Source organism: Syngnathus floridae, chromosome 5, assembly GCF_059516105.1.
Source record: "Syngnathus floridae isolate MCC-2025c chromosome 5, RoL_Sflo_1.0, whole genome shotgun sequence".
Lineage (NCBI taxonomy): Eukaryota > Metazoa > Chordata > Actinopteri > Syngnathiformes > Syngnathidae > Syngnathus > Syngnathus floridae.
In genome coordinates this window covers 7,448,457-7,475,261 of record NC_142417.1, presented here as the reverse complement: position 1 = coordinate 7,475,261, position 26,805 = coordinate 7,448,457, and the positions used below count along the sequence as shown (strand labels likewise).

The 26,805-nt window shown below is 40.6% G+C and overlaps 1 protein-coding gene across 10 annotated transcripts in view; it reads left to right on the top strand.

The window, feature by feature from the left end:
* Window positions 1–26,805, top strand: part of grid2 (glutamate receptor, ionotropic, delta 2) — a 260,165-nt gene that overhangs the window by 25,635 nt on the left and 207,725 nt on the right. For all 10 annotated transcript variants that reach the window (XR_015858677.1, XR_015858676.1, XR_015858675.1 and 7 more), the window contains one exon: window positions 25,470–25,625. Coding sequence is in view for 7 of the 10 variants with exons in the window: in XM_088376626.1 (XP_088232752.1) it covers window positions 25,470–25,625 (156 nt within the window). In the remaining 3 variants the exon portion in view is untranslated. The remainder of the gene's footprint in view (window positions 1–25,469; window positions 25,626–26,805) is intronic.

Below are 26,805 nucleotides of genomic sequence, written 5' to 3'. Positions count from 1 at the left end.
CGAACACAGTCTGCTAAATGACCGCACATTTAACCTCGGAAGCCAATTTAATTCTGTTTTTCCAGATTGAGTGACTTGAGCCCCTTTGCCGTTGTGAACAAATGAAGGTTTTAATTTTTCCAGTAAGCCTGGAGGATTTCTCTCTGTTGTTGGAGCGCACACAGCTGCGACCTTCAGGTCATTTTTATCAGTCACTTCACTCTTCAACCAAAAATCACCCTGTGATGTTTCCAGGGCGGATGAAGTTTTCGATTGGCACAGATTTAGAGGATGCGTGCCCGCTGGAATGTCTTTCAACCCACAGATGGGGACACAAAACATTTCTAACATTAGATAAAAAAAAAAAATTGTAATTCTGGATTGGATTGCCCATTATCTTTTTTTCCCATTTATAAAATTCCGAACAGAAACAGATCAAGATGATATCCATCTTCTTGATTTGTGGTCTGTAGCAATTTTAATGTGCGCTTCCAACTCCCCAAGGATTTTAAATAGAACAATTGTTTAAAATCATGACTTTATGGCTATATTTACACTGCAATTTGTTTACATTTTAAAGAATAGCTTTTTAATTGCCACTTCAATAGGCTGAATATGTTTACAAGCCACTGGTTGCAGTTTATACCGCACCGTAATTTAAATGCAAATTTCAACTAAATTAAAATGAAGCGCTTCAAGTCTACCTCTAACCTGTATCATGTATCAATTAGCAAAAGAAATCATGATATTCGCCTGCAATAATACATCATTATTCAACCTGGAATTATTTTAAATCAGTGCATAATTAGTAGCTTAATAGCTTATCTTAATCGCATTGCGTATGTCCAGTTTAGCGGGGTGTATATTATAATAATAATCAAATGTGTGTCTTATTATCAACACTTTAGGCTGCAGGCATTAATGAAAAAGGTTTGTGAATCAGGAATTGGGTTTCAAAGGAGGTTTTCAGACTATGGTTGCGGTTTCAAATTGTGGTTTGGCTTTCAAATCAGGGCTGGGTTTTCTAAAATGGTTAGCGTTTCAAATTAGGGTTGCAAAAATGCTTAGGGTTTTAAGACATCCAGAAATGTGAATAATGCCACTACCCAGCATATTGCACAATAGGTTGGTAACAGTCATGGCTTCATGGTTTCCGCTGATTTGCATCGTTAAGCTTGACTTGGCAGCACACAAGCCCCCTTTGTGATCACATTTTGTTTTGAATCCCGCTAATTCTAACTAACAAGCAAAATATTCAGCCTAACTTCTGACCAGATGGCGCCATTCAGACCCACCTAATACCCTCGCTTAAAAAAATAAATAAAATAAAAATAAAACATGCAGCAAAATAATCCCCGGCCAACAGAGGCAGCATAATTGGTAGGTGAAGGCAAAAGCAAACAAAATAACAGCAGCAGCAACGTGAAAAAGCCTTTTATGACACGATTAGTTCACATTCATTGCAGCTTGGTGGAAACAATCGAGATGGAACTGTATCAATCACGCCGGTTCCCCTTGTCATTGTATTCAAATGAGCCAGTTTACAGCCTTCCAAATATTTCCATCATTGCATAGTGCAGTGAATTCCAGAGTCAGGGCCTCGAAACCTAAGATATCCTTAATAGAAATAAACCAGCACGACGAATACAATCACCATTCAGATCAAATATATGTCTAAGTTGAGTTCAGATTGTCACCATCATAAACCTTTAATAGCCATACAGGTACCATCTTAAGTAACATTTTAACATCATCATCAACTGTCAAACAAATACAAGCACATGTTTACGGTCTATAAAATAGAAGCATCCACTTATGTAATGGAAAACTATAAAACATATCATACAGCACCACATTTTGCTCACAACTGACAAGTGTGTGGCAGCTCGCCAGTCTGATACTAGCTAGTTAGATTGAGAATTCTAGCTTCCCACATGCTGGAGCAAGCTTAAGCAGGAAAGAGTTCATCAAGTCAATAAACACAGTCAAAGCCTTGTGTGTGCATAGTCTACACACACTAATAAAAAAGCCGGAGCGTCATTTCAAGTGTATGAGAAAATGCCTTATCTGAATGTGTATTAGAATTTGATGGCACCTTGTGAAGTTGAGCTTGGAACAAAGCAGCCATTTATTACCTTTTGAAAGCACGCCAAGCATTAGTGTGAACCTAATAAGACCCAATCATCAAAACCTCATTAACGGCTTCATTGGAAACAGCGTGATGCTTTTAATACCCTTCGGTCTTGTCATTGAAACTAAAGTCTGACACACGTGTTGATTATTAAGAGGATAAATAGCATGATGTTTGATGTTAGGTGCACTTATTTTAGCAAGCTGAGGTTTGTAACGTGAACAAAAATGCGGCCTTCGAGGACGCAGCCTTTGAATTTTGACACAAACTTGGTCTTTCGTGATTTGGTGTTGCATTTTAATTCCATGTTTAGTAAGTAGTAAGACTGAGTGAGAATACATCATGCTCGTGCCATGGCAGCTTCTCAAGCCTTGCCATGTGCCAAAGCGCCTTAATTGCCAATGAACCACAGCAAAACACAGCACCCATTGCGATAGCTTGACCTTTTCGAAATTGGAAGATAAATGCCGCCCTCGGCGTTAAGTAGAGCACTTTTCATAAGTAAACAAGTAATTGAAGCAAAGATTCACCAAATCTGATAAATGCTTCAGCAGTGAAGGAGCTTCATCTCTGTGTGTGCTCTGGTCCCAGATTACTCCATTGGGGAGTGGAAACATAAATTATAAGAATTCAAAATCTAATGAGACAGCAGGCGTTTTTTCCCCTTTTGAAATGGATTTGCTGCCAATTTTGCATGCCAAGTATCAATGTAGGAAGTATTAAAAGTAAAACCATTTCCTTTTAATGTGATTATACTTTGTAAAAAACAAAATTGTTTTCCGTGCATATAGGTGAGCGTTAACATGTCGATTTATTTGGGAGTTGCGGCGTACCTATTCAGGCATACAAGTAAGCGTCTTTTTTTTTTCTATTTATTTATTTCCAGTGAAATGAATGGTGCGAGAACATGCTGAAAGGGACTCAAGCCCACGTACTGACACTCTCCGTGTATATTCCGCTTTGACTCGCTCTCTCAAATGAGCACAATGCCTTCGTTCTTCCTTTTTTGATGCTAATGCTTTTCGTTTTTTTTTTTTTTCCAGGCATGCACTGCCATGTATGCACATTTTAGTGTTCTCCAGGGGCTCTTCCTCAGCCTGAAACATAGTTTTTAAAAGAGGGGTGCACAGACACACACGCACACGCACGCGCACACACACACAGGGGAAAAGAAAAACTCTGTTGTATGTACATTGCACGATAACAATACCCACAAACAATGTCATATTGCTTGCACCCTTTGTCGTGAAAGGAAGGTGATAGGCTGGATTTACACTGCCAGGTCAAAGTGTCACAATTCCCATTTGTTTGTTCATAAATAGCATTGAATCTTGATGCCATTGAGATTGATTTGATCAGGCATCTTGAAAATGATAAATGGATTGGATATATGCTAATGCCACTTTGATGCCAACGGGCAGATTGAATCCTGTTTTTGGTCCATTCTTCCTCAATCTGAAGGGCACTAAACTATGTGGGCATCCATTATGTGCTCTTTCCTCTTGCCATGCCATGATTTACTCTCAACCATGTGGTTTGGTAACCTTCAACCTAAATTGGTCAAAAGTGAATTATAACAACTGGAATTGAAAGGTCAAAACATTTTCGTGCGATAGGGTATTTTAGTCACAAATGTGTAGCCAATCTGCAACCTTTTGGCATAAGTGGGAAGGCATCTGAACGACAGAATGAGGACTACTACAATATGTTGAATGGCTGACCATAATGAAGGGAACCAAATGTACGCCAAGACATTTTGGCTCCCTTCAATTCTTGAGGTGCAAGCCAGAGTATGGTAGCCTGATTTTGAGGCAAGAATCACTGCAGCTCCTAAATTGGTTGAGATTAAATCATTACGTGACAAGATCACAAAATGCACGCCCTTCATTGCTGTCCTTTTGTTTACTTTTTTGCCCCTTCCATCTTTGTTGACTTCATTGATGCCTTAGACTGGGTTTTGATGCTATGAGATCATGATATTTATGACAGCACTGGAGCAGGGTTTTAGCATTCCAAACTGCACGTTGCCGGCAGCGCTTGCCTGCCATTCTCTCCACAGGTAGTTTTTCAATTTGGTACCCACAAAAGTTGTAAAAGTCCAATCAGGCTCCCTCTCTGCGAATGCATAAATCTAATAATCATAAAGTCATGGCCATTGTGATATAAACGTGATATAGCACCGCCTGTCACCCACAACGATAGCAAAGGCATGTCGTTGGCCGCCGGAGCCGAGGCATTTTAATTTGCTGAGAAGCGAGTCCATAAACACAGCACCGCATTGTAATTGTTCTGAAAAGCACTGACGTGGTGAATAAATGTAATGATGATAATAATTACAACAGCTTTCTGTTTTGAAGTGCGTCACAAGTCTGCTGATAAGCAATCATGCAGGAGTTAATTGCCCATGATAATTAAGGTGCAATTGTACGTCCACTCACAAGTAGCACACTGCTATTCATGTTTAAGGGATAAAATGATGCCAACCGCAAAAGTAACATTCTGTAAAACACACAAATAACACTCTACCTTTTAATACAAAGGGATGAGTCAGCAGCTATCATCAGTCGCCTCCCTCAGTGTGTCACCATAAAAATCAAACCTCACAGGTCACAGAGTCGCAAACAGCTGGATACGGGCAATCAGGGCTCTCTGTGACTCCAACCTCCATCTTCACCAGTCTTCATCCAGATGTGTGAACCCCCTATATATATATATATATCCCAACATAAACATTGTTGGCGGTGCTCATAAAGTCTTAATGTCAATTCTAATGAGATGTCAAGGTCATGCTGAGGCTGCAGCAGTCCATCGGGCCGGACTCTTACAACTCAAAGAAATAAAGCTCTGTTGTCGAGGAAGTCTTCGTTTCCTCATGAAGTGTAGGCAGGACGGGTCATAAATGTATTCATGGGAGCCTGTTGAAAGGCATCACTTTGCAAAAGTCGTCTGCATCTCGCAGAGAGTATATTGTCTGCCAAGCTCGTATGCTTTTACGGCACAAAATAAACTGGTTCAACAACAACATGCACAATGGGGTGACATTGACCGCCTTACACCGGGGGCTGTTTCTAATATTTTGTTAAAGCTGTCTGTAAATCTCTGCCAAGGAAAAACAATCGTAGAGAGCGGAAGACTCCTCCCAACAAGCTTAGCTGCTACAGTACAATAAACAACTCAAAAGAAATGTTTTAGGAGTGGCAGAGTAGCATGGAAGATTGCCTAAAGTCATGTTAATTGTACAAAGTAGTAAAATGTGTGAACTTCCTAGCCTGTTCTGTAAAATGAATAATAAATACAATGATGCGGCGGCCCGTATCTGGCCCCCGGACCTTGGGTTTGACATCATGTGATACATGAATTGTTCTGACAGTGACCACTAGTCTTTGTAATGGAACCTTTGTTGTTGTACTCTACTGTATTGTCTGGGATTCCCTATCAGGACCTGTTCCAAAATCTCCTTTTGAAAGTATTGTAGAAGCGCTGCTTGCTGCTTGGAGCCACAATTAGATGCAGTATTCTCCCTACATAAGTTCAGAGCTGGTTCAACGCGCACTTCGCAGGGGAAGACTTGTCCGTGCATCTCACAGGGAGATTAGCAAGCTTTTGCGAGCAAGCGCCAAGTCCTTCCGGCTTGGTTGTCGCTGCTGCTCCTCTGATTGTTTTAATCGATAATCTTAATGGATGAAGGAAATGGGAGACAGTCTGACTGCTGTTGTTGTGTGAAGCAAGTAAAGGCAAGCCTTTGACGTCAGCGGTTCTCGAGCGAGTTCACCTAGCAATCATGAATGCCTCTTTCTTGTTTTGACTCCCTCGCGTCCTTCCACCTCGTGTTTCTCCCTCCCCATTTTAGCTCACACCATTCTTCACCATCAACCTCTCACTCCTCATTTGCATATATCATTCCCAGACGTTCCTCCTTATAGAGAGCACATAAAGAAGATGTACAGCCTCACGGTAAAACGCCGCCAATCTCATCTTCTCTTTGAGCAGCTGTGAATGAGCTAGAGGCCGCAGCTGGATTCAGGGTTGGTACGCAAAAAGTGAATTTGATTACATTCCGAAGCAGTTGAATATTATTAATAGTCTGTGTGTGTGTTTGTATAACTTAGAATGTTATTTAAATGCCAAAGGGCCAGTTTATGAACTCAACTGCAGAAAAAGTGGATTTTCTTCTTTTTGGGTACATAAATTTTTCCAATTATCAGCTGTATAAAATTTATGTCATGCTCAACACAATCAGGATTTTCCTGGAGAAAACGCCGAGCTGAAGCGGTCCCCAAATCCTCGTTATACTAATGACAAACTAATGCATACCATATAGACATTTACTCATATTTGCTGCAATTAAATACAAATGGACTGTAAGTTTATCAATGTTGTTTGCTAACCACCCCGAGGCCATGAGCTGTAATCTCGCTTTGGTGCATACGATGCAATTACCTCTACACAATACAATTACTGTATGTACATGGTATAGAGAATGGATACACTTGCTTTTTCAGTTTGAATGGATTTTATATTTTCCTCCCAACCGTAATTGCTCAGCGGACAGTCAAAGATAACCGCAACCTCATTTCAACATACTGTAAAGATGATGAGGTCCATTTTGGTTGACCTGATTAGCGGTTTGCGTTTATCTGGTGCTCCCATGACCCAATCTGGTATGTCGGAGTACGTGTGATGTTGATGGCTTTTGTGTGATGGCTGCTACACCCAAGGACAAAGCATGTGACTGGAGCACTGCTATACAACTTCTTGTCTTAATTCAAGAAGGTCGCAATCCTATATCAGCTATTGTTTGGAAACAAAAGCTTCCAGCATGGCTTTCTTGGCGTAATTGCCATTAGTAGGGGGTGCACGACGTCGTGACGGATCTGTTTAAAAGCGGAAGCTTTGTTATTGTGTGTATAATTGCATTTCGGCAGATTATGTCGAATCATAAGGGCCTTTTCATTTTGGAGGGAGACATGACTCAAAGACAATTCTGCATGGGGATTTGAGTCTCCTTGAGCCATAAATGTCATACGCTAGCCCTGATACCTAAAGATCGACCACAGTACACCACTGATATCCACTGGGCAAGCTACAAAGCTTAGTGGAACAAGTCAGTTATTAATTATTTTTGATTGTTTTAATTCGGTGCAGTTTCCTGTCCCAATGGTTGACTTTGTCCAAAGAAAGCATTTTGAAATTTCCCAACTTCACACGTCAAATTATTATTTCCACAAGAGATTATTTTTACATATGCTTGGGTTATCATCTTACTATGGTAAATGTTTTAAATTACAAAGTTGAAGCTATTGTGTAGTTTCCAATTTGGTTTGTTGAAGCTATTGTGTAGTTTGCAATTTGGTTTGTTGAAGCTATTGTGTAGGTTGCAATTTGGTTTGTTGGGCATACTATTCAACAGTCCACAATATCTATTTTCTTGCTTTAAAAGACCCACAGTAGGTATCTCAATGTGATACACAAGCACAGCAATTGGGATAGAGTTTTTGAGCCAGTATGGTCATAAAAGAGGCAAGCACAAAAAGAAAGTGTAGGATCTGAGGCGCAGATGAACCGAGTGAGTCAAGCAGAGAAAGCGGAATGACATCGAGTTCAGAAGCGCTGTCTGCCTCCAGCCCGGCCGCTATCCAGAGTCACCTGCAACCGCGGCGAGGGAGGAAAGTAGGACGAAATTAAAAGTCTACGGGGTTGGAGGTTAGAATTGGGGGCATGATACCATGAAAATTGGAATTGAAAACACAAAGGGGATATGAGCAGGGTGGCGAGGGCGGACAGATTCCTGCACCCAATGCAGTGAGGTGGTCAGGCCCCTTTTTCTGGGTGAAAGCAGAAAGATGAAAAGAACAAGAAGGGAGCAAAGAGCAAACAAGGAGGAGATTGGAAAGCTACACTACAAGCCGCATTGCATAATACATGTGCTGCGATTTGGTGCATGTAAACGCCCCGTGAATCTTTTATAAGATCAGCTTGACCTAGTGACACCGCGGGGAGAAACAAAAAAGCAACAAAAAAAAACCGAGGATGCGGACACGATAAAAGTGCACAAGGTAAAAGCCCCCAAAAAAGATTTTTCTTATGTGCACTGTATTGGTTTTTCTCTGTGCTGTTCAGATGGAGACAGACGCTAAGAGGTTTGTGATGTTGCGGTTTCGCTCTGTGACAAGATCAACCTGGTACAACATTCATGGCCTTCTCGGATAAGTTTTAACTCCAAATCAACTTTGTCTTTTAAAAGATTCATAAGAGCCTCGGTAGGACGGATTTTTAGTTGATTTTTTTATGTATATGGTGCCTGAGCACCAGGCGGCAGCAAGATTCAACAAAGCTGGTTGGTGAGCCGTGACCTACATGATCCGTACAATTGTTAGTCGTTGACTTAAATTCTCTCCCGTCTGCGAGCGTAACATCTTGGCTTATATAAAGAAAACATCTTGAGCAGAATGCAGCTTTTTGAGTATTCTAGCCGCACTCTTTGTTGACAGATATTTCCAGTGAAAAATACATTTTCACACAGTGGTGCATGTCAAGGCAACGCTCATAAACCCTCACTGGGTACTTCAAAGAGTTTGGAGCGGCACGATAATACTAAAAAGAAAGAAAGGATAAAAAAAAAACAGGATAGCAGCAGCTGCAGAGAGCATGCCGTGTTGAGACAGAAATGCTGCAATCTTTTTTGCATAATGAATTAAAATTCGCTCACTTACACAACAAAGGGTAACTTGATTATACTGTACATCAAAGCTTCACCACCATTGCAAAGAACATTGACTTGAGTCAAGGCTTGAGATTTGATTGCAAGGCATTTTATGCAGGTTGTGTATGCACTATAACCTCAAACCACAAGTGAATTGGGAGTGATTCCCTGAAACAGAAAGAGCATACAAATACAGACGAAATCATAGAAAATGGATGAAGGTGTCAGATTGAATCCATAGATTCTGATGGACAGGGTCAGAATGCATAAATATGGAAAATTACAGATCTGTACCTATCTTAAAACGAATATGGTTCCAAATTTAGCGTGCAATTCCTGGATAGCAAAAGTGGGTGTGGCACGAATTTTGACGAGCCATAACTCTAAAACAGTGTTTAGCTAGGGGGCTCAAAATTTGGATTCTTTTATCGAAAATCGCACAATACAGACACGAGAGTTTTTCATGTGGATAAATAGCTAAACAATTGACAAGAGATTCCATTAGTTTTAGTTCTCTGAAGTAGACAATTAAATTACTTGGCTTAAATTACAAGTGATTAATATTTTACGCAGTTTTCAGAAGCTTGAGGTTTCACTCTCTTTGCTTTAAACTGTCGTCAAGCGATCCTGAACTGCGGAAGGTTGCCGTATCAAAGCTTTAAGCCTCCGAGGGAAAGCGTTGGCGGGCAAAATGAATGAATCATGTGCTCCTCTGCTGCAGCCCTGTCCTCGTGTAGGAAGGCACTCAACGCGTAAAAGATGGGTGGGTTGATCCAGTCCTTTTTTTTTTTTTTGTGTGAGTACCTGAAAAATGATCCTGTTTTGGGACCGTGGCAAGGGATCAGCTAGATCAAGGAAAACATTCTGAGATGTATTCAGAGTGCTACCAAGTAGCAGTTTCCATTTCAGAGGTCATCTTATATTTTCTGTTTGCAATATTTCGACATGTTTTAGTTGTGCTTCCATCCTGACTGCTCCATTTATTTTTGGGGGCTTGTGTATCTGACCAATGGTTGTATCAGCAAGCCCAAAAATGGTGTTTGCGGCGAGGTTCTGCTCAGAAGGAAAGTGGAGTTGACAAAAGGAACACAATCAGACGTAAAGCTAATTTGAGAGAGATGACGTACGCCCGCAGCCTTGCGGTCTACTACGGTCACATTAATTGAGGGAAAGCATAAAATAAATCCTTGAATTGCAAGATACGGAATGATGGATGATTGCATTAAGAAAGCGCGGCCAAGCAAGCGCACTTTGAATAATGGTACCGCAAATAGGTCGTGTAGGAATAAGGTCACATGGAGTGCACGACTACACTTGACTACACTAAAACAACTGTCTGTCACACTTGTAGCTTCACACGGAAAAATGTGACAAAAATACACACACGATGGGTGTGGCCAATGGGGTGGTCAGGTTTAGTCGAGGGTGGTCCAGGCCACATCCTGGATCCGTCCCCTTGGATGTTGATAACTGCAGTACTGTGAGAGCAACAACATCAGGTCTTCTTTTTATTGCGCTGACAAGGACAATGTGCTCGAGTTGTGCTTTCAGACTGCACTTGACAACATGTATTTTACTTTATGTACTTTACGTTCTTGTGACAAGAGAAGAGAGTTATGTTGTCTGGTTTGTTGAAAGGCAGTTAGGTATGTTTGGAATTTTAAGTGTGAACACGAATGTTTTGAAGTGATGTAGGGGAAGTGAATTACAGGTATGAAACGACACATTCTGATTATCTGGACAAATTTGAGGATTTTCGTTTCCTTCCGATCAAAGCAAAAAGAGACAGTATTAAGCTACTGATGGAACATGGGCAAATCTTAAAGCAAGCAAAGATTATTGCAGTGTGCAGTGAGAGACTCCAGTGCAAACATTTAAACAAATCTCAACACACGCTCAATTACTCATGCACTTGATGAGACACTCTTTTCTTCATGGAAAATATATGACCTTTGTGTGAATACGCCACCACAGTTAGGCACCAGTATTGGTAAAATGAAAAAAAAGTCAGCACTGAATTGCTAATCACTGGTATTTTCAATCTTCAAATATTGAGTACTTTTATTTTAGTGTAATCATTCCGTAAATGTCTGTTTATACCTGTGTACATGTATGATAGTTGAAACAAACAAAAAAGAGAGAAGTTTCTTTACTGCTGACAAGAAAAACAACAATGAGCCTTTGTTCAGCCTTGGGCTTCATGCCATCCTGGTTCCATTATTGTTTAATTACTCTTTTCATACATCTTCCTGCATTATATGCATTGCCTTGCTATTCAATTGTAAAGTTGAAGTACAAACAGCCATATATGCAGAATATTTGCATCCTTACATAATCAAGCCCCCCCTCTCCCCTGTACACGTCATAAAACAGGGCAATTGCCTCATGCCTCAAGGACAAATGGTAATGGGTTCAATCACTTATATTGGTGGGATGCCGATTGTCAATCCGCCCACTGTTTCCCTTCTCACCTATTACATGGTCAGCGGCGTGTGTACCAACACTATTGGTTCCTCGCTTTGTGTGCGTGTTATTCCTGTGTGTAGAAATTCCAAGTTGCGCTACACATTGCTTGGAAGGAAGCTAATATTTTTTGGGAAGAGCAGCAATTAACACATTTTACAGCTGCACTACTTGCATCAGGAGGAATGCGGTCATTTGTCGGGTCAGAGCTCTGAATGTTGACAATTTGCCGGGGATATGCATGCTTTAGAGAGATCATCTAAAATGTTTAGAATACACTGTTCATGTTGTAGTGTCTGTGTTGGATGAGATGGGGCCTAGCGGGATGCGATGTGACGTCAGCGAGTCTTTGTGTGGGTGGCTCGGCGTGAGCTGCGGTTGTCAGCAGCTCCTGTGTGATTACTCATTGTGTGTTACAGCTTTTCTGGCTTTCAATAAATGGCTAAATAAAACTGCATTGATGCCTTTCCATTATCACCTGCAAATTGTATTCCAGTAATTGAGCCTATAAAATCCATAAAAAAGTAACAGAATTTCATATCGGTTTCGCAGGGATTTCCGCATTATTTGAGGCGTTCCAGGAAAAAATGTGCAATGTACTAGCAGGGTTGTGTTAGGTTATACTGATGAGTTCAATGCTTACATTTTGGCTCATTATCGTGTGTTACCCTGCTGTGGTGTATGCCGAGCTTTACTGGCACTGATGGGAAGCGAGACAGTTAAACACATGGAACCAGAGTGCTAAAGAGTTTAATAGAGGGTAAAACAGGAAAATCAGGAATTGCTACATGCGGGAGAGGGAAACGCAAGCACCGCTCCATGAAGTTTAATAAAGTGTCAGAGAGCCAAGCATCGTGGTCATCAATCATTCCAAAATGGGAAAGGAGGAATGGGGTGGGGATGGGCGACACAGGGGAAGAGGTCAAGGTCTACGGGAGGACAGGTAGACTAGTGGGAGAAAATGGACAGTGGATTAAAGGAGAGGTAGTGAATGGCTGAGAGATTTCAACGACCCTGTCCTCATTTCCTCACTCTGCGGGAGCAAAGAAGCTGCCGGGTAGGGAGAGAGTGAAGCAAATAGCTTGGTGCGGGAAAAGTGTCTGCTAAGATAAGTTGGAGATACTTGAAATAGCTCAGGGATGTTTGATGAAAACCTTGTAGAATATCTTCACCCTATGACTTTCTGAACATGTCCCGTTTATGGTATGTTCTCAAATAACCAATGAAAACATGTAGAATAACTTGCATGCTTTTAATCAGTATCTCCACTTGCTGCCAGAACTAACCCCTAACCCTTTTTTTAAAGGAGACATAAATGACTTTATTATTTATGTAAATGTGTTATTTGATTATGTATACACGTATATATATATTTTGTATGCATGAATCAGTTGACAGTTTGAGTGGTGCTTTATAGACATACTTTCATTCATACATGTTTTTTTTTCCGCCTAGTATAAGCAATGCTGAATAGCACGGGTTGCTGATGGAGGCATTTTTTTTTATTTGATTTACATCATAAAAAATGCCGGTTGAGACGTCCTTTCAATCTTGAGAAAACATGCATGGCGAGTCGAAATCACTATTAAAGCTTAGATATATGGTGTGTTAGAACATATCAATCATTAAATTATAAATCTGATATTGTTAATATGTATTTAATTTGGCATTAAAAAAAACAACAAAAACATTTATTCAAAGCCATCAGTCATTTTCCAAGCATACGGTTTTTATGTTGCCAAGGAAAGTGCCTTTTGGTTTCACTTCCAATTAATTTAGATGGAAGCCTGGATCCTGTTAGCGGCCGCCTTCGTAACGCCTCCGGGCAGTTATTTTAGACCTCAGTGAGAGTGGCCTAGAGGGACTTGTGCCACCGTAATTGGCACATGATACGCTCGGATGCCCCCTCGACGTCTTTTATATGAGAACAGACACGAGCAATACGAAATGACACATAGTCATTTTGGTAAATCTACCTGTTATTCTCATGTGGTAGCATAACGTGACAAAAATTATCAACTGTTGAAGATCCTTGGGAATTGTAGAACTGGTTAGCGAATGGTGACACAAAAGGGCAAACTAACTTATCAGGTGTTCTCTTGTGTGGTGCTCTAATCAATTGACCACCGATGATGATCGGCTGGTTTCTATTGAAATGTGATCACTTTGATGACCCCCCAAAAATTATCCACATCTCAGGCCATTGCCTGCCTCAAATGTCCAGAAACTATTTTTGATATATTTTTGGGAATGATGTATTTATTTTTAAGCAGCTCATTGCATCGAGACACTAAATTAATCACATACTCTGACTCCTCATCTCCTATTCCAATGGAATCGCCTCATCATTTTTGCGCCTCCAGTCGAGACGACTGTCATTTCTATCATGAGTCCCTGAAGATTTTCTGTCTTTTTGTCATGACGCAGGAGAAGAAGAGGGAGATTATTAATAAATTTATGAAACATCGCTGAAGTACCTCCTAACTGTTTCTTTAGCTTCCCTACCCCCTTCAAGACTTGAGTGTTTCACCCTCATGAGACTATTTTCCTGGCTGCTGGTACATTTTACTACATGTCTGTGGAAACTAGGAGGCCATTAAGGCTGAAATGGATGGCACCAGAGTACACAGAGCCACTGAGGTTTGGCCTTCCTTTGGAGATTTTAATTTGGACTGATTTTTCTCTTGGGACAACTTGTAGGCTTTTTTTTTCATTTTTTTTTTACGAAAAGCATGACCTCAGCTTTCCTTTTCAAGTGTGAGCCTCAGTGGCCGTGACGTGTGTATGCTGGTGTATGAAACACCATGCTTTTTTTTTTTTTTTGTCTGCAGATGCTGTATGAGATCGGACAAGCCCAGTCAAAGCCGCACGGGATAAATTTAGCCCGTGCTAACACCCTTGGAGGCCTCTTAATAATTGAGAAGGCATCTGCTCCAATTAATGTGGCCCTCTAAATGGAATCCCTATTTAAATTTTCCCTAACTGGGTCACTCTCTTTATGCCCTCTCTCTCTTTCTCTCTGTCTTCCGCTGTCTGTCTGTCTGTCTGTCTGTCTCCCTCTCGCCTTCTCCCTCTGTCTGTCTGTCTGTCTCTGTCTGTCTGCTTATCTGCCTGTCTGTCTCTCTCTGTTTCTCTGCAGTGCAGTAAGGAAATAAAAAAAAAAGGGCTACCTTCTACTTTTTAAATGTTTCGGGGCTTTGTGAAACATCATCTGGGATATTTTGTGCCTGAGGTTTCGAGAGCGCACAAGCACAGTCGAAGACATTCAGAACACATAGTGATGCGAGGAAGCTTTGACATTTGCTTTGTTTCTGCTGGTTAGAAGGCAGAGAAGGAGTTTCTATGAACGTTTGTTGGTTTACAGAGTTAACCTGTAAATTCAAGAACTGCAGGGGGGTTAGGAAGGAATACATCATGCCAGACTAAGACGATTTGATTATGGAGGCTCAAGATGAATTGAATTTGTCAATCTGATTTTAACAGTCTTCTCCGATTTGTTCGTATTTTGAGATCTTGTGACCAAACCTGCTACTGAAAATTAATGAACAGTACCTTACCATTTTAAAAAAAAAGTTGTTGGGCGATCAGCCAGCACCTCAAGATTTTGAGTTACTTATAGCGTGGAAACACGTCATCATTAAAAGTGTAGTTGATTAAGAATATTTGGCCAAATGCCATTTTTAGTTTCTCCTTAGATTTAATTTGAAATTTGATCCATAGTGAAATTCTATTTTAACTGAAGTGGCTTGAAAATTCACATGGTTAAGACTGTTCTGGCATTCTGTGATTGTTTTCACACGCATGGTTGTCCACAGTCAAAAATGCTTTCTATATCTACTGACCTTTTTTTCCACTCCCCCTTCTCAGAGTTTCGAAAACTCTAAAAATTTCCTTGTGAGTTTGAAATATTCCCAATCATGACAAGAAAGATTTTTTTTTTCCGCCTTGCCGTCTTCGCTGTGCAACGCGCGCTAATTGGAACTTTTATCTCAGCCTGTCGTGGAATGAACTGCTCTTGTCCTCACGTTGACTCTCTTCCTTCGCTGCTTTCCAGTGCAGTTAAACACACTGACTAATTATTTCACCCGCCTTCACCTTCCTCACTCTTTCATTGTGAACTAAAACTAAGAAAAGTTGCAACTGTTACAAAATCCCACGAGGGTCTCCAGAATTTGGGCTACCCCGTTCTCTGAGTCACTGGCTCTGTTTGTCCTTCAGCCGCCATGTGGCAATCCGGGAAACCCATTTGTGAGCGTGTGTTGTCCTCTGCGTAGATAGACATTTTTTTTCTGAATGCGTGTGGGTGTGCGCATGATGCTAAGAATAGCGCCAAGGGCCTTAGCAACATCCGTCACACATCTGGAAGCTCCGCTGACTCATCCTGTAAGGATGGACACTGTCTTCATGGAAGAGACGCATTGAGCTCATCATTCTCCGAATTGGAGTTCCCTGTCTGAATCATGCTTCATCAAAATAATAAGCAACATTTTAAATCTAGCTGAAATTGGCCTGTTTTGTGAGGATGGCTGCGTATTATGCAAATGAGCCACTACTGACCTCGTCCTTCTTCTGTGGACCCAATGCAGCGTACAGCTTTTTGTTACCCAGCTGTGCTGGCGCCACCAAAAGCTGGTAGAGGCAGCACTTGATCACTGCACACTAATTAAATTACACTACTTAATTAGTGTGCAGGGCAGCACAGTTCTGAGAATATGGGTTCTAATCTCAGTTTTGGCTTTCCTATGTGGAGTTAGCAAATTCTCCCTGTGCTTGCATGGGTTTTCTCAGGATACCTTGGCTCACTTCCACATTCCCAAACTGCCCATAAATGCAACTGGTTTTCTGTAATTGCCATGCGTGATGTGACCGGTTTTAGTTGTACCCTGCTTTGGGACCGGATTTGCCTCATCTGTGACCTGAGTGAGGACAAATAGAAAATAGACGAATTAATTACTGTGCAAATCTGTGGACAGATCTTCAAAAACAAATATCAACTTTACTGGCATTTATCAGAGGCTAATGCTAAAATGCACTAACATGGCAGCTCTGTTAACCTGATTTTTACTTACCTTGACTTTTATATTGATTCCCCGTAGTTCGGTAGCCAGTCTTACAGACCCTTTTAATCTACAATAATCACAAAGGTGTAGAGCTATTATTTCTTTGTGTCGCAACCAGGAGTTGAGAGCAGGCTGAGGAAAATACAGAGAGGAAGAAGAGTAAAACTGGCACAAAATCAGACTGACTCAGATGTAACGATGTTGCCGGGTAAAGTCGGGTCAGCGGCGGAGGAAAGAAATTAAGCCATTTATATGGATGGGAAAAGGTAAAATGGAAGGAGGAGGGTGGCACTGAGGGTTATGAGAAGTTCACACAATTGTGGAGAGCATGATAGACTTGTATTTTCTCACAATGAGTTCAGCCATCCAGCAAAGTGATGTTATACCGACTCATATCAGTTCTTCCTCAAGACTGCGCTCTGAATGCTTGCAGCTGTTGCGATAAGTCTCAATGCAAACTGAAAAAGAACCACTTTTTTTTTTTTACTGTTTAAAGCAGAATCAAAACTGATCACCACTCATATTAACAGTTGATGATGACATAGATGACATGTCTTGGCAAAATTCATAATTAGTGATTGTTGTATTCAACCGGGATTGGACAAGCATGGTCCTTTACCTCTGTGTCATTTATGTAGAACGTTTTGTGCAGTTTTTATAGAGAAACACTAAAAAATGGTTTCCCGGCATACCGATGGACTTAACCTGTATGAAACGAGTTTGAAATTGATTTATTCTTGGATCAAAAAAAACAGACTTTTTACGAGATCATTTTACCTATGATATAAAGGGAGAGGACAAGTGAGAAGTAAAGTGGAAAATGGGGATATTTATTGACTGCACTCATGCATTTAGACAGAGACTCTCCATGCTTAACTTTTTAGCGTTTAAATATGAATGTAAAACCAACACCTTATATAATATATTCGAGGTTGACTACTGTAGTTTCCAAGGAAATATGGGTGTCAAATCCAGCAGCTAACCTCTGCAAAGGCCAACAGTATATCCTTCTCTTTTGCTGGAGAAAACCTCACATTTGTGGGTCCATTAAACAGAACACAAAATAAATCCTATTTTCATACATTTGGTCGAAACCACTTTGCTGAGAAAGCGATGTGTGCCAGAGTGGGAATGTGAATCATGGCCCATTAACTCCAACGTATTACCTGGTACGCCTCGTCGTCACTCTCCTAAAATTCTCCTCGGTAGACCCGCGACGACTTCCAAGCAAAATCTCCTCGAGCCACAATTGAAGACAACAGCTGTTGTGCTGTGTACGAGGTATGCAGCATGATCACTAAGGTAGAAAAGTACAAGCAACATAGCCAGAATGCTCTACTCCGCATCACTGGACATGGAACTTGAACACAAAAGTATTTTGGTTGCTGACAATAATGGGCTAAAATAATTGGAACACGCTTGAAGAACAGGACTGGGAGAGACTGAGGAGGAATTTGACATCCTTCAGCTTGTGTCCCTCTTAATGGAGGCAGGCCTACTGGTGGCCAATGATATGTAAAATTTAGTACTCTTAATATGCACTATATAAAATAGCACAAGTATAAAGAGGAACTGATGAAAGATGTACAGTAGTTCCATTAGCACTGACTCCTTTTAACTGCCACCTCGCTTCATGAGATAAGTTCAAGGGAGACCATTTGGTCTAAATCTGTTGCTCCTTTTTGAGGAATATGTCGAGGATTTATTCAAAGCCCCCATGATATGAATACCAAATCCCGGAAGGCTGAAAACAGATTGTTAAAGCAGATTGGAATTCCAAATGGCAAACCCTCTGAGCTAATTTGCATGTGGTCCTAATCTGACAATGCCGAATGCTTCCATTGTGCGGTGGAGTCTCCAAAATTGAACTGAAGCTGTTTGCCTTTCCAAACAGAACTTCCCATTAAGATTAAATAGATGGAATGTTTGTTTCCAGAGTTCCAACTGTCGCCATTAAATCTTTTAACTGAACTGGCGATATTTTAAATCATATTTTATCATGGCTGACTGGATAGCACATTGGCACAGTTGTGGAAATCTGGAAATCCAGACTTGTATCTTTTGACACAGACTGAGATATGATATATGAAGCGACTCTATCTTCCACGACACATAAGGCGAGCTAGTCACTGATTTGCCTCCACATAGATGAGAAATCTGCTACCTACAGCTCTCAAATGTTCCTCTGTGGGCGTTGAAATCAGAGGGGCAACCTACCTCGCTGCGGTGATTAATAAAGTAAGAGCCACTTGGAGAGTACACGTATGTTTGTGTGTGTGTCCGCACGCTCATGCTCTCATGTAAAAAACTTCTGTTATGTGAGCTCCTCTGGTTAGCACTATAAATCCACGTTCAGACATGGCAGATACAAAGTACAAGCAACTCATCTTCGAATTACATTCACATCCATCCGACAACCCAAGACAAAAACGAGCGGGAAAATAAATTGCACTCACAGCGGTGATGATCCGTCTCAGCGTGCAGCTACTCAGCAACAGAGATGTTGATGAATTGCAAACTTCAGTTTACAGTGCCAGTATGTCTTCTATCTCCAAACCTAGCGACTCCACCAAATACTAAACAGGTGTTAAAGGGAAAGCAAAATAGGCTCTTTGACATTGTCAGAGATATTGAATTGTTTCTGATTGTGTCATTTGACATGGATGATAACTGAGTGAAAATGCAGACCTAATCAGATTTGTGGTGTATGCAGTAATCTAGAAATTAACAGCACCCATTTTATAAAAGCGTGGAAGACACATTCAACCTACCTTTTGCCACCCTCTGTCAAATAATTCCCAATTGAAATTAAATGATAAAGCCAGGGCACACATTCACAGGTTCACAGTAGCAACCTCTGCACCACTGCCCTAACCTCAATCTTGTTAAATGGCAAAGAGGTCTGACATGACACTGTGAACTGTTGGACACATAAAAAAATGCTTGAAAGCTCAATTTTCACAAGTAGCCATGAGTGTGAACAGCCCGTTGCCGCGAATCGAGCATTCTTTTCCCCTGCTGCTTTAAAGCAACAGTCCCAAAGCTCTGAACAAATCCCAGAGAAGACGATACTCCCGTATTGCCAAGTAAGACTGTGGCATAAGATTACTGTCCTTGATATTACTGGCATAATTTTTCATGCAATGAAAGCGGCTGAGTAATGTCATGACCGTAATCCATCATCATGTACTCACAGAGGAGCCAGTCAAGCCCTTATAATGACCAACGAACAATTAATAAAATGTCGCTATTCATTATAAGCCTCTCGAGACTGCCTGACCCATATTTAAAATGGGGTGGGGGTGCATGGTCCTCAATGGACTTTCCGACGGTGCATGAGAACTTCTCACTAATCAGTTTGCAGATGGAGTTTTATTCTGCTTTTTATGACTTTTTAACAGACTGGTTGTCCACCGGAAAGATGACTACTACGATCCCCACCGCCATTAGCCATCTAGCCTTTTATATAGAAATCTGTGGTGTTGAAATTTTGCTACTGATCATAAAGACATAAGAACAACTCGGCAGCACTGCTGTGTGGTTGTGTGGGCAGATGAGAAAGGCGCAAATCGGGAACTCAAAGTTAATTAGAGAGAGCGAGACGTGAGGTGAAATGCCATGTTGATCTAGTCATCGGTTTCCCTAATCATATCAATATTTCAAACACATCTCGGCTGCCTATTATGTACAGACGGTCCAATTATGAGCGATACCTACATGGATGTGGGCGTAGGAGTTTCTATTTGGGTTTCTTTTCTTATGGAGGCTTCTCTTTGTGAGCACAGTCTCTGTATATTACTGTATTTCCCGCTAAGCCGAGCATTGAGTGTATTTCTCTTAAGTCGCAGCTTCAACTGGTTGCCTCAAGGTCGGGGAGGATGGCTATTTAGACACTGATCTGCTTCTGTCGGGAAGCCGCCAGTCTTTGATTTTCACCGGGCCGGAAAGGACAAGAGCATAGGGCAAGAGAGAGTGAGGAGACCGAGAGGATGATGGGAGGAACAGAAGAGGGTCATGGATGAAAGGCTGCAATAATATGGGTTGAGAGGACAAGTAAACATTCTGGTTATGTACCAACATATTTTCTATAGTTCTGTCCTTAAGTGGTCAAGTGGTTAGCACATATGCCACAAAGTTCTGTCAGAGCAACAATGCATGGACGAGTGACTGTGTTGCTAAAGCTCCGAATAGCTCTTGTCATGTTTAGGCTTCTTTATACAGTAAAGTAGTTGTTGCTCGTATCAACAACATCTCTGCTGGTTTGGTCTGCAGGGATTCATCAACAGTGCATTTCACACAATCTACTAAATTGCTGACAATCAATTTTATGGACTAATCAGTTATGTTCCACCTGAATGAATACATCTGCAACAGTGCCTTTATTGATAAAGTAATTTTTGATACATCAACACAAATATACTTGTTTGCCGTTATATGGAGCAAGGAAAACAGCACTAACATTAGATCAGCCGTGTTCATTAAGTCTAAAAAGACGGTTGCGTTATCTGGTCTGATCACACACTGTGCATTAGTTTGGATATTTGAACCAGTAAGCGGCAAACATTCAGATGTGTTGTTGCAGTGCCCTAGGTTTTGAGATGCTCATTTGAATTGTTTAGTGTTTGTATTAGATAATTTTATATGCCGAACCAGGCGGAGATGATATGCTGCTGAGGCAGGAGTGAGCCGTGATTTGTTTGCAGTTTTTGAATTTGACCCTAAAAGTTCTCGCACGTGAAAACCTTGGAATTCTCCAGGTGTACTCCCAAATTCCCCAAACCTGCTGGTTAACAGAAGATTCTAAACTTTAGCTGTGAATGTGAATGGTTGTAAAAATGTATTCTGAATAACTGGCATGGAAACCACAGTGTACCTCGCCTTTTGCACAAAGTCATCTGGGATAAGCTTTGGTTGTAGAATAAGGACAAGTAGTTTCGAATGGATAAATGAACTGATGGATGGTAAACCACAGAAAAGAACATAGTTTGGATGGTGAAGGGAAGATGCATATGCACAGGGGAAATCCTCCAGTTCCATCTTACCCTGAAATGTAATGTGACAGTTTTGATGTGTGCACATCTGCAGGCCTCTTACCAGCATTTCAGGACAAATCCTCCTAAATGTTCGTCATTAATCAGGAGAATGAGCTCAAAGACACAAAAAAAACGTGCTTAAATTGTCTGGTCTATAATGCATGACAGCCGGATTTCAATTTTTTTATTACAATACGGTTTGTTTTGAATAAGATAAGATAGTAAGTCGCATTATGTGCTCTCTTTTGTTCCTGCCCACTTTTTTCCATCACTTCCTGTTATTCTTCTATATTTTATGAACATTTTAACATGTTTAAATGTTAGTCCTTTGTGAACTTCTGCTCTAAAGTTTTATCTGAATAAAATGAGCAACCAAGCACAAGTCATTTCAGCCAGAAATGAGTATAAGAGCTTTTGAGTTGGTAGAATCAGAAGAGGAATGATGCTTGTGTAAATAACGGTGTGAAAGTGAGGAAAATGTGCCAGAGTGCAGTGTAAAGGGAAAAAGAGGTGAGGAGAATGAAGAAAAGGAAGATGATGAGAAGTAGGAGGAGGAGGGGAACAAAACCTGTTCAAGGAAATTGAGGGCCTGGTGGAAGATTGTTTGAGAAAAATGAATAAATGTAAGAGAAAACTGAAGCAGAAAAGTAGAATGAAGCCAAGGAGGTGGGCTACATTAAAGGCGAGGAGAAAGAAATCTTAGAAAAGGTTAACTCGTAGAGCCAAGGTGACAGTGAAGGAATGAAAATGAGAGCCGAAGCAGAAATTCCAAGCTCGACAAAACAGTTCTTATGGAAAATATGTGCTCTTAGGGAGAGCACAATGCCAGGATTCAATCCATGCAGTGGCTATACAACACATTTTTCAAAACTCTTTTAAACAGGGATGAGAAATACTCAATGAGTTCATTTTCCTGCCGGTGGAATAGAAGCACCTGTTGCTACTACTTTCGAGACCTGAATTTCAGATCATCGATTCTTTGGTCAGAAGAGGGCTCAAAATCGGATTATGTTTTCGTGTAGCCTGCCTTACTTTGATCCAGGAAACTTCTGGCTTGCTGTCTTTACACAACTGATTGCTCGGCTACATGACTGCTAACAAAGCTGTCAACTGTCCGTCTTTTACTTAAGTGGACCTGTCACCGGCTGACTGAATAGCGAGCGGCCTTTAGGTGAATTTGTTACTTTCAGATTGCGTTCGAGCTGTTGGCTAATGACTGGGGGAGGTCGGGACTTTGTGCCGAGCATCCACCCACCTAAAGTTCATTTGTGTGGAAGAAAGCAAAGGCAAGGCTATCGGCATTAGTGCTTTGCAATGTGCGAATGAAGCAGAGCTCTTCGCCTTGGTTGAAAAAGAAACATTCTAGCAATAGCAACGACCTTGGCGGAGCTATGGTGACAGCATGACAAAGGATTCAGGGTGCCAAGTGAACTATGACGGGAATTTTCTCCCGGCCACACGCCTCCTTAACGATGGGCCGAATTAATGTAGGAAACTGTAATGAAAGAAGGTGAGGAGGTGGCAAAGGAGAAATTTCTCACTTGCACTCCTCGGGTTACCTTGGGGATTTCTTGATTAATACACGGACGGATGTATTGGCTTTTTCGCTGTCGTTTGACCTGCATATACTGTACATGGTGATGTATTGAAAAGTAAATGTATGCAGAAAATTGCACAAGACGTATTTTTAACAAGGAGCCAACAAGTGGATTCTTTGTTATGCAGGAAAACATGTTAAGTTTGACAATTGAAATTGAGAGCTTGTTATTCTACTCTGTTTTGTTCATTTACTTCATCTTCTCTGCAACTTTTTCAAATCTGGGATCAATGTTTTATATGTTTATGTGCTTGGGCTTCCTCCCACATTCCAGAAACATTTAGGATAGGTTCAATGACAAATTTAAATTGTAAATTGGCCATGCTGGACGTTAGTCCAGTTTCTACCTAACCTCTCACGAAATCTGCTGGAATAGTTTCTCAGGTCGCCTGACCCATAGAAAATAGATGGATAGAATAAGGAGTTTCTGTTTATACAATGAAATCCAACCATGCCTTCATTTCTTTATTTAGCAACCATAACATTAGTTATTGAACCAATCCATTATGGCGTCCTTAGTTTGAGAATTTTATCCTTCGTGCAAATATACAACTAGTCCATAAAGCTCAGCTCATGATCGTTCCATCATCTGTTGAATGATCTTAATCTATAAAGATAAATTATTTGGCCCTTCGATGTTGTTGTGGTGATTGAGTTGAGAAGCACACGTTTCCAGTTGGCAGTAAATTAATACACATAGAAAACAAGAACACATCGTTCGTATTGACCACCATTGCGCTCCTCCCCTTCCTTGTCGCTTTTAATTTCACTTTCTGCATCCTAAGTGCTTTTGAAGCTGTTCAAGGACAAACTAGTGTATATTTTTGCGCCTTATCAAAGAACAAACAAAAAAGGGAAAGAAATACCAAAACATTTGAACAGCAGAAGACGTTTGATCAATGCTTCTTTGCAAAAACAATTTAGACACTTTGTTTAACTTTGTATAATAAAGTTGAGAGAATTACACTTCGAGGCGGCACGGTGGAGCACGGGTTATTACGTCTCCTCACAGTTCAGAGCTGCAGGGTTTGATTGCAGCTCCGGCTTTCCTGTGTGGAGTTTCGTGTTCTCCCCGTGCCTCTGTGGGTTTCCTTCAGGTACTCCGGTTTCCTCCCACAGTCCAAAAAGATGCCGATTGACCGCTCTCACCTTATGTGCGACTTGGCTGAGTCGGTACACAGCTCGATCTGAGCAATTTTGCCATAAGTTTGTCACACGTCATTGTCTCATCTATATTGCATTGTTATTATTAAAAGAACAAATACTCAATCAGAGTGAAGGTGTTGACTGTTGCCAAACGCTGATGGTTCCCATTATTGAAGGATGCATATTTCATGAGGACTTCTGATGAAGCAGCAGTTAGCTTGAAGTTTACTGCTGCCTTCAAACGCCAGTCGCATTTCATACTTGAGGTGTCCTTCCGAAGGTTAATTAAATTTAGTGCAAAGTGAATTAGGACGTGGCATCAGGTTGTCGATATGCGGTGGACCCTTTCAGGTTGAACACTCGGATATTTGGATTTCAAAGTAATGAACATAGAATTTGATGGAGGGTTAGCAATTTGGTTTAAATCTTTTAGTCACAGATGTAGGACGATCCACACAAGTAAATATTGTAGGTATTTAGGTGAGGCTTATCCCAGCTGACTTGGAGCAAGATGGATAACATTGTGTATCCATGCATTTGACAGACAGAGACTCGCCACGCTTCGCTTTCTAGCTATAGGTAATTCTAAATATAGTGAAATTCTATGTTCATTCCATGAATGTCTTATTAATTAGGCACAATAGGCCCCTGTCTCCCTTCCATGTGTGGTTTAGACTTGCATATTTTTTGTAAAATTTCACTTATAATATGACCACATACCGAACAATCTTTGGCTGAGTCATGTTTTCATCAAACATGAATGGATTCACTACTCGCTAAGCATTATCATAGACTTGCTTGAAGATTTCATCATACTGAAGTGATCTATTTTTCTCTAGATTTTGGACAGTCTTCATTTATCATCTCCAAAATCATTATCTTGCTACCCTCTGTGGAATTTGGGAGCAATTTGCTCTGCCATGCTAGTGTGAGACTCTTCTCATTGAGCAATACAACACCAATTACAGGCACAGCTTTGCCAACTTAATCAGTGAGTGTAACCTTTCTGGTTATTAATATAACCCGCAGTCAATTTCATTGGCGCACACACACATGCACAGGCACTCTTTATTCATTGCACTTCACTGTGTCGTCTAACACACTTGGTGGTCCTGTGTTTTTCTGCAGAAGTAAAAAAAAAAAGGCTACAAAAAACTGTTTATGTTTCAAAAATAAAAGTAAAATAAATAAAAAAAAATATATATTTTTTAAAAAAGTAAAAAAGGCTACAAAAAAACCCTTATTTTTTTTTCTGGTACTATAAATCCTAATCTGCTATACAGAACACACCAAACACAAAAAAACATGAAAAATATGTTAGCAAAGTATTTATCATTGCCGTCCTTTTTGTTGACAGGCGCCATCTTCGACGAAACTGCACGGAAGGACGACGAAGTGTTCCGCCTCGCCGTCGCTGACCTCAACCTGAACAATGAGATCCTGGAGACAGAGAAGATAACAATCTCTGTGGAATTCGTGGATGGGAGCAACCCATTCCAGGCTGTGCAAGAAGGTACGTGGCTCCATATTGTTGTTATTGAAGCAGTACTGATTCAGTCTAGTATGCCGTCTTAGGAAATCAATATGTCAGGCATGAAAAAATCAAGTCGGTATTCATCCACTATATCACGGTTTATCATTACCGCGAACTCGCAATTAATGAAATGAATTTATCAGTGTGGTGAAAATCTGCCCCTCCCTCCAAAAAAATGATGCCGTCTGCAAAGATGCAAGAACCCATTTCACTTAAAATAGTAACATTTCTCTTCATACATCAATACCCCACTTATTCCAATAATCCTCAATTATTTAATTTACAAAAATGACCACTTTGTTCCAATTCTACTAAAGTCATCATTTATTTTTTTTTAAAATTATTGCTCCATAATAACCCAGACAATACATGAAGTACAGCTATTTTCTTGTCGATTTTCTTGTTTTCCCTTAATAATGATGCCATTCTATTCTTGAAGGATTGTAACTGCATACACATTTAATTTTGTAGTTATTGACCACTCTTTTCTTTTCTCGTCAGTGTGGCCCTATTACTCATTTGAAAGAACAAAAATAATCCAGAATGTGAAACTTTTTGTGATGATGAAAATCCGATTTTTGTAAATGAATATATTTAGTAATAGCGTTTGATTTATTCTTGTAGCTCTACTGCTATTTTCCATTCCCGCCCTCTCCAAGATGGATTTAAAATGATCAAAAACAAACAATCCTTCACTTGCCTCTTTTGGTTTGAATTTAGACAGAGCAAATGTTCTTTCAGTTTTCATTTTGAATTTTAATAAAGGTCCCCACTGACCACTAAGCAAGTCACATTTCTGGGTTGCACAGTGAATGCATTTTCGCCTTCCTTCCTGTCGCCTGGTGCTGAACAGACCGCCACATTGTCTGCCAATCTCATTTATGGCCGGCTTCTTCTTCTTTGGCTCACTGGCAACACAGCCTGAAAATTCTTTTCCGTTTTGGTCAAGGGTGGATGGAACCATACGGGAGCGGAGTCAAAAGACAAGCATACAGCTTGTGCCACTTTTCTGGTTGTCACACAGTTATAATTTAGTGAGACAGAATTTAAGAGAATGAAACTGCTTTTGAAATATTTCTTGCTTGAGTTCAATGACTACTGAGCTGCTCCTTCTGATGTGCACACCTTGACCACCATGGCACAGTGTAATAGATATATA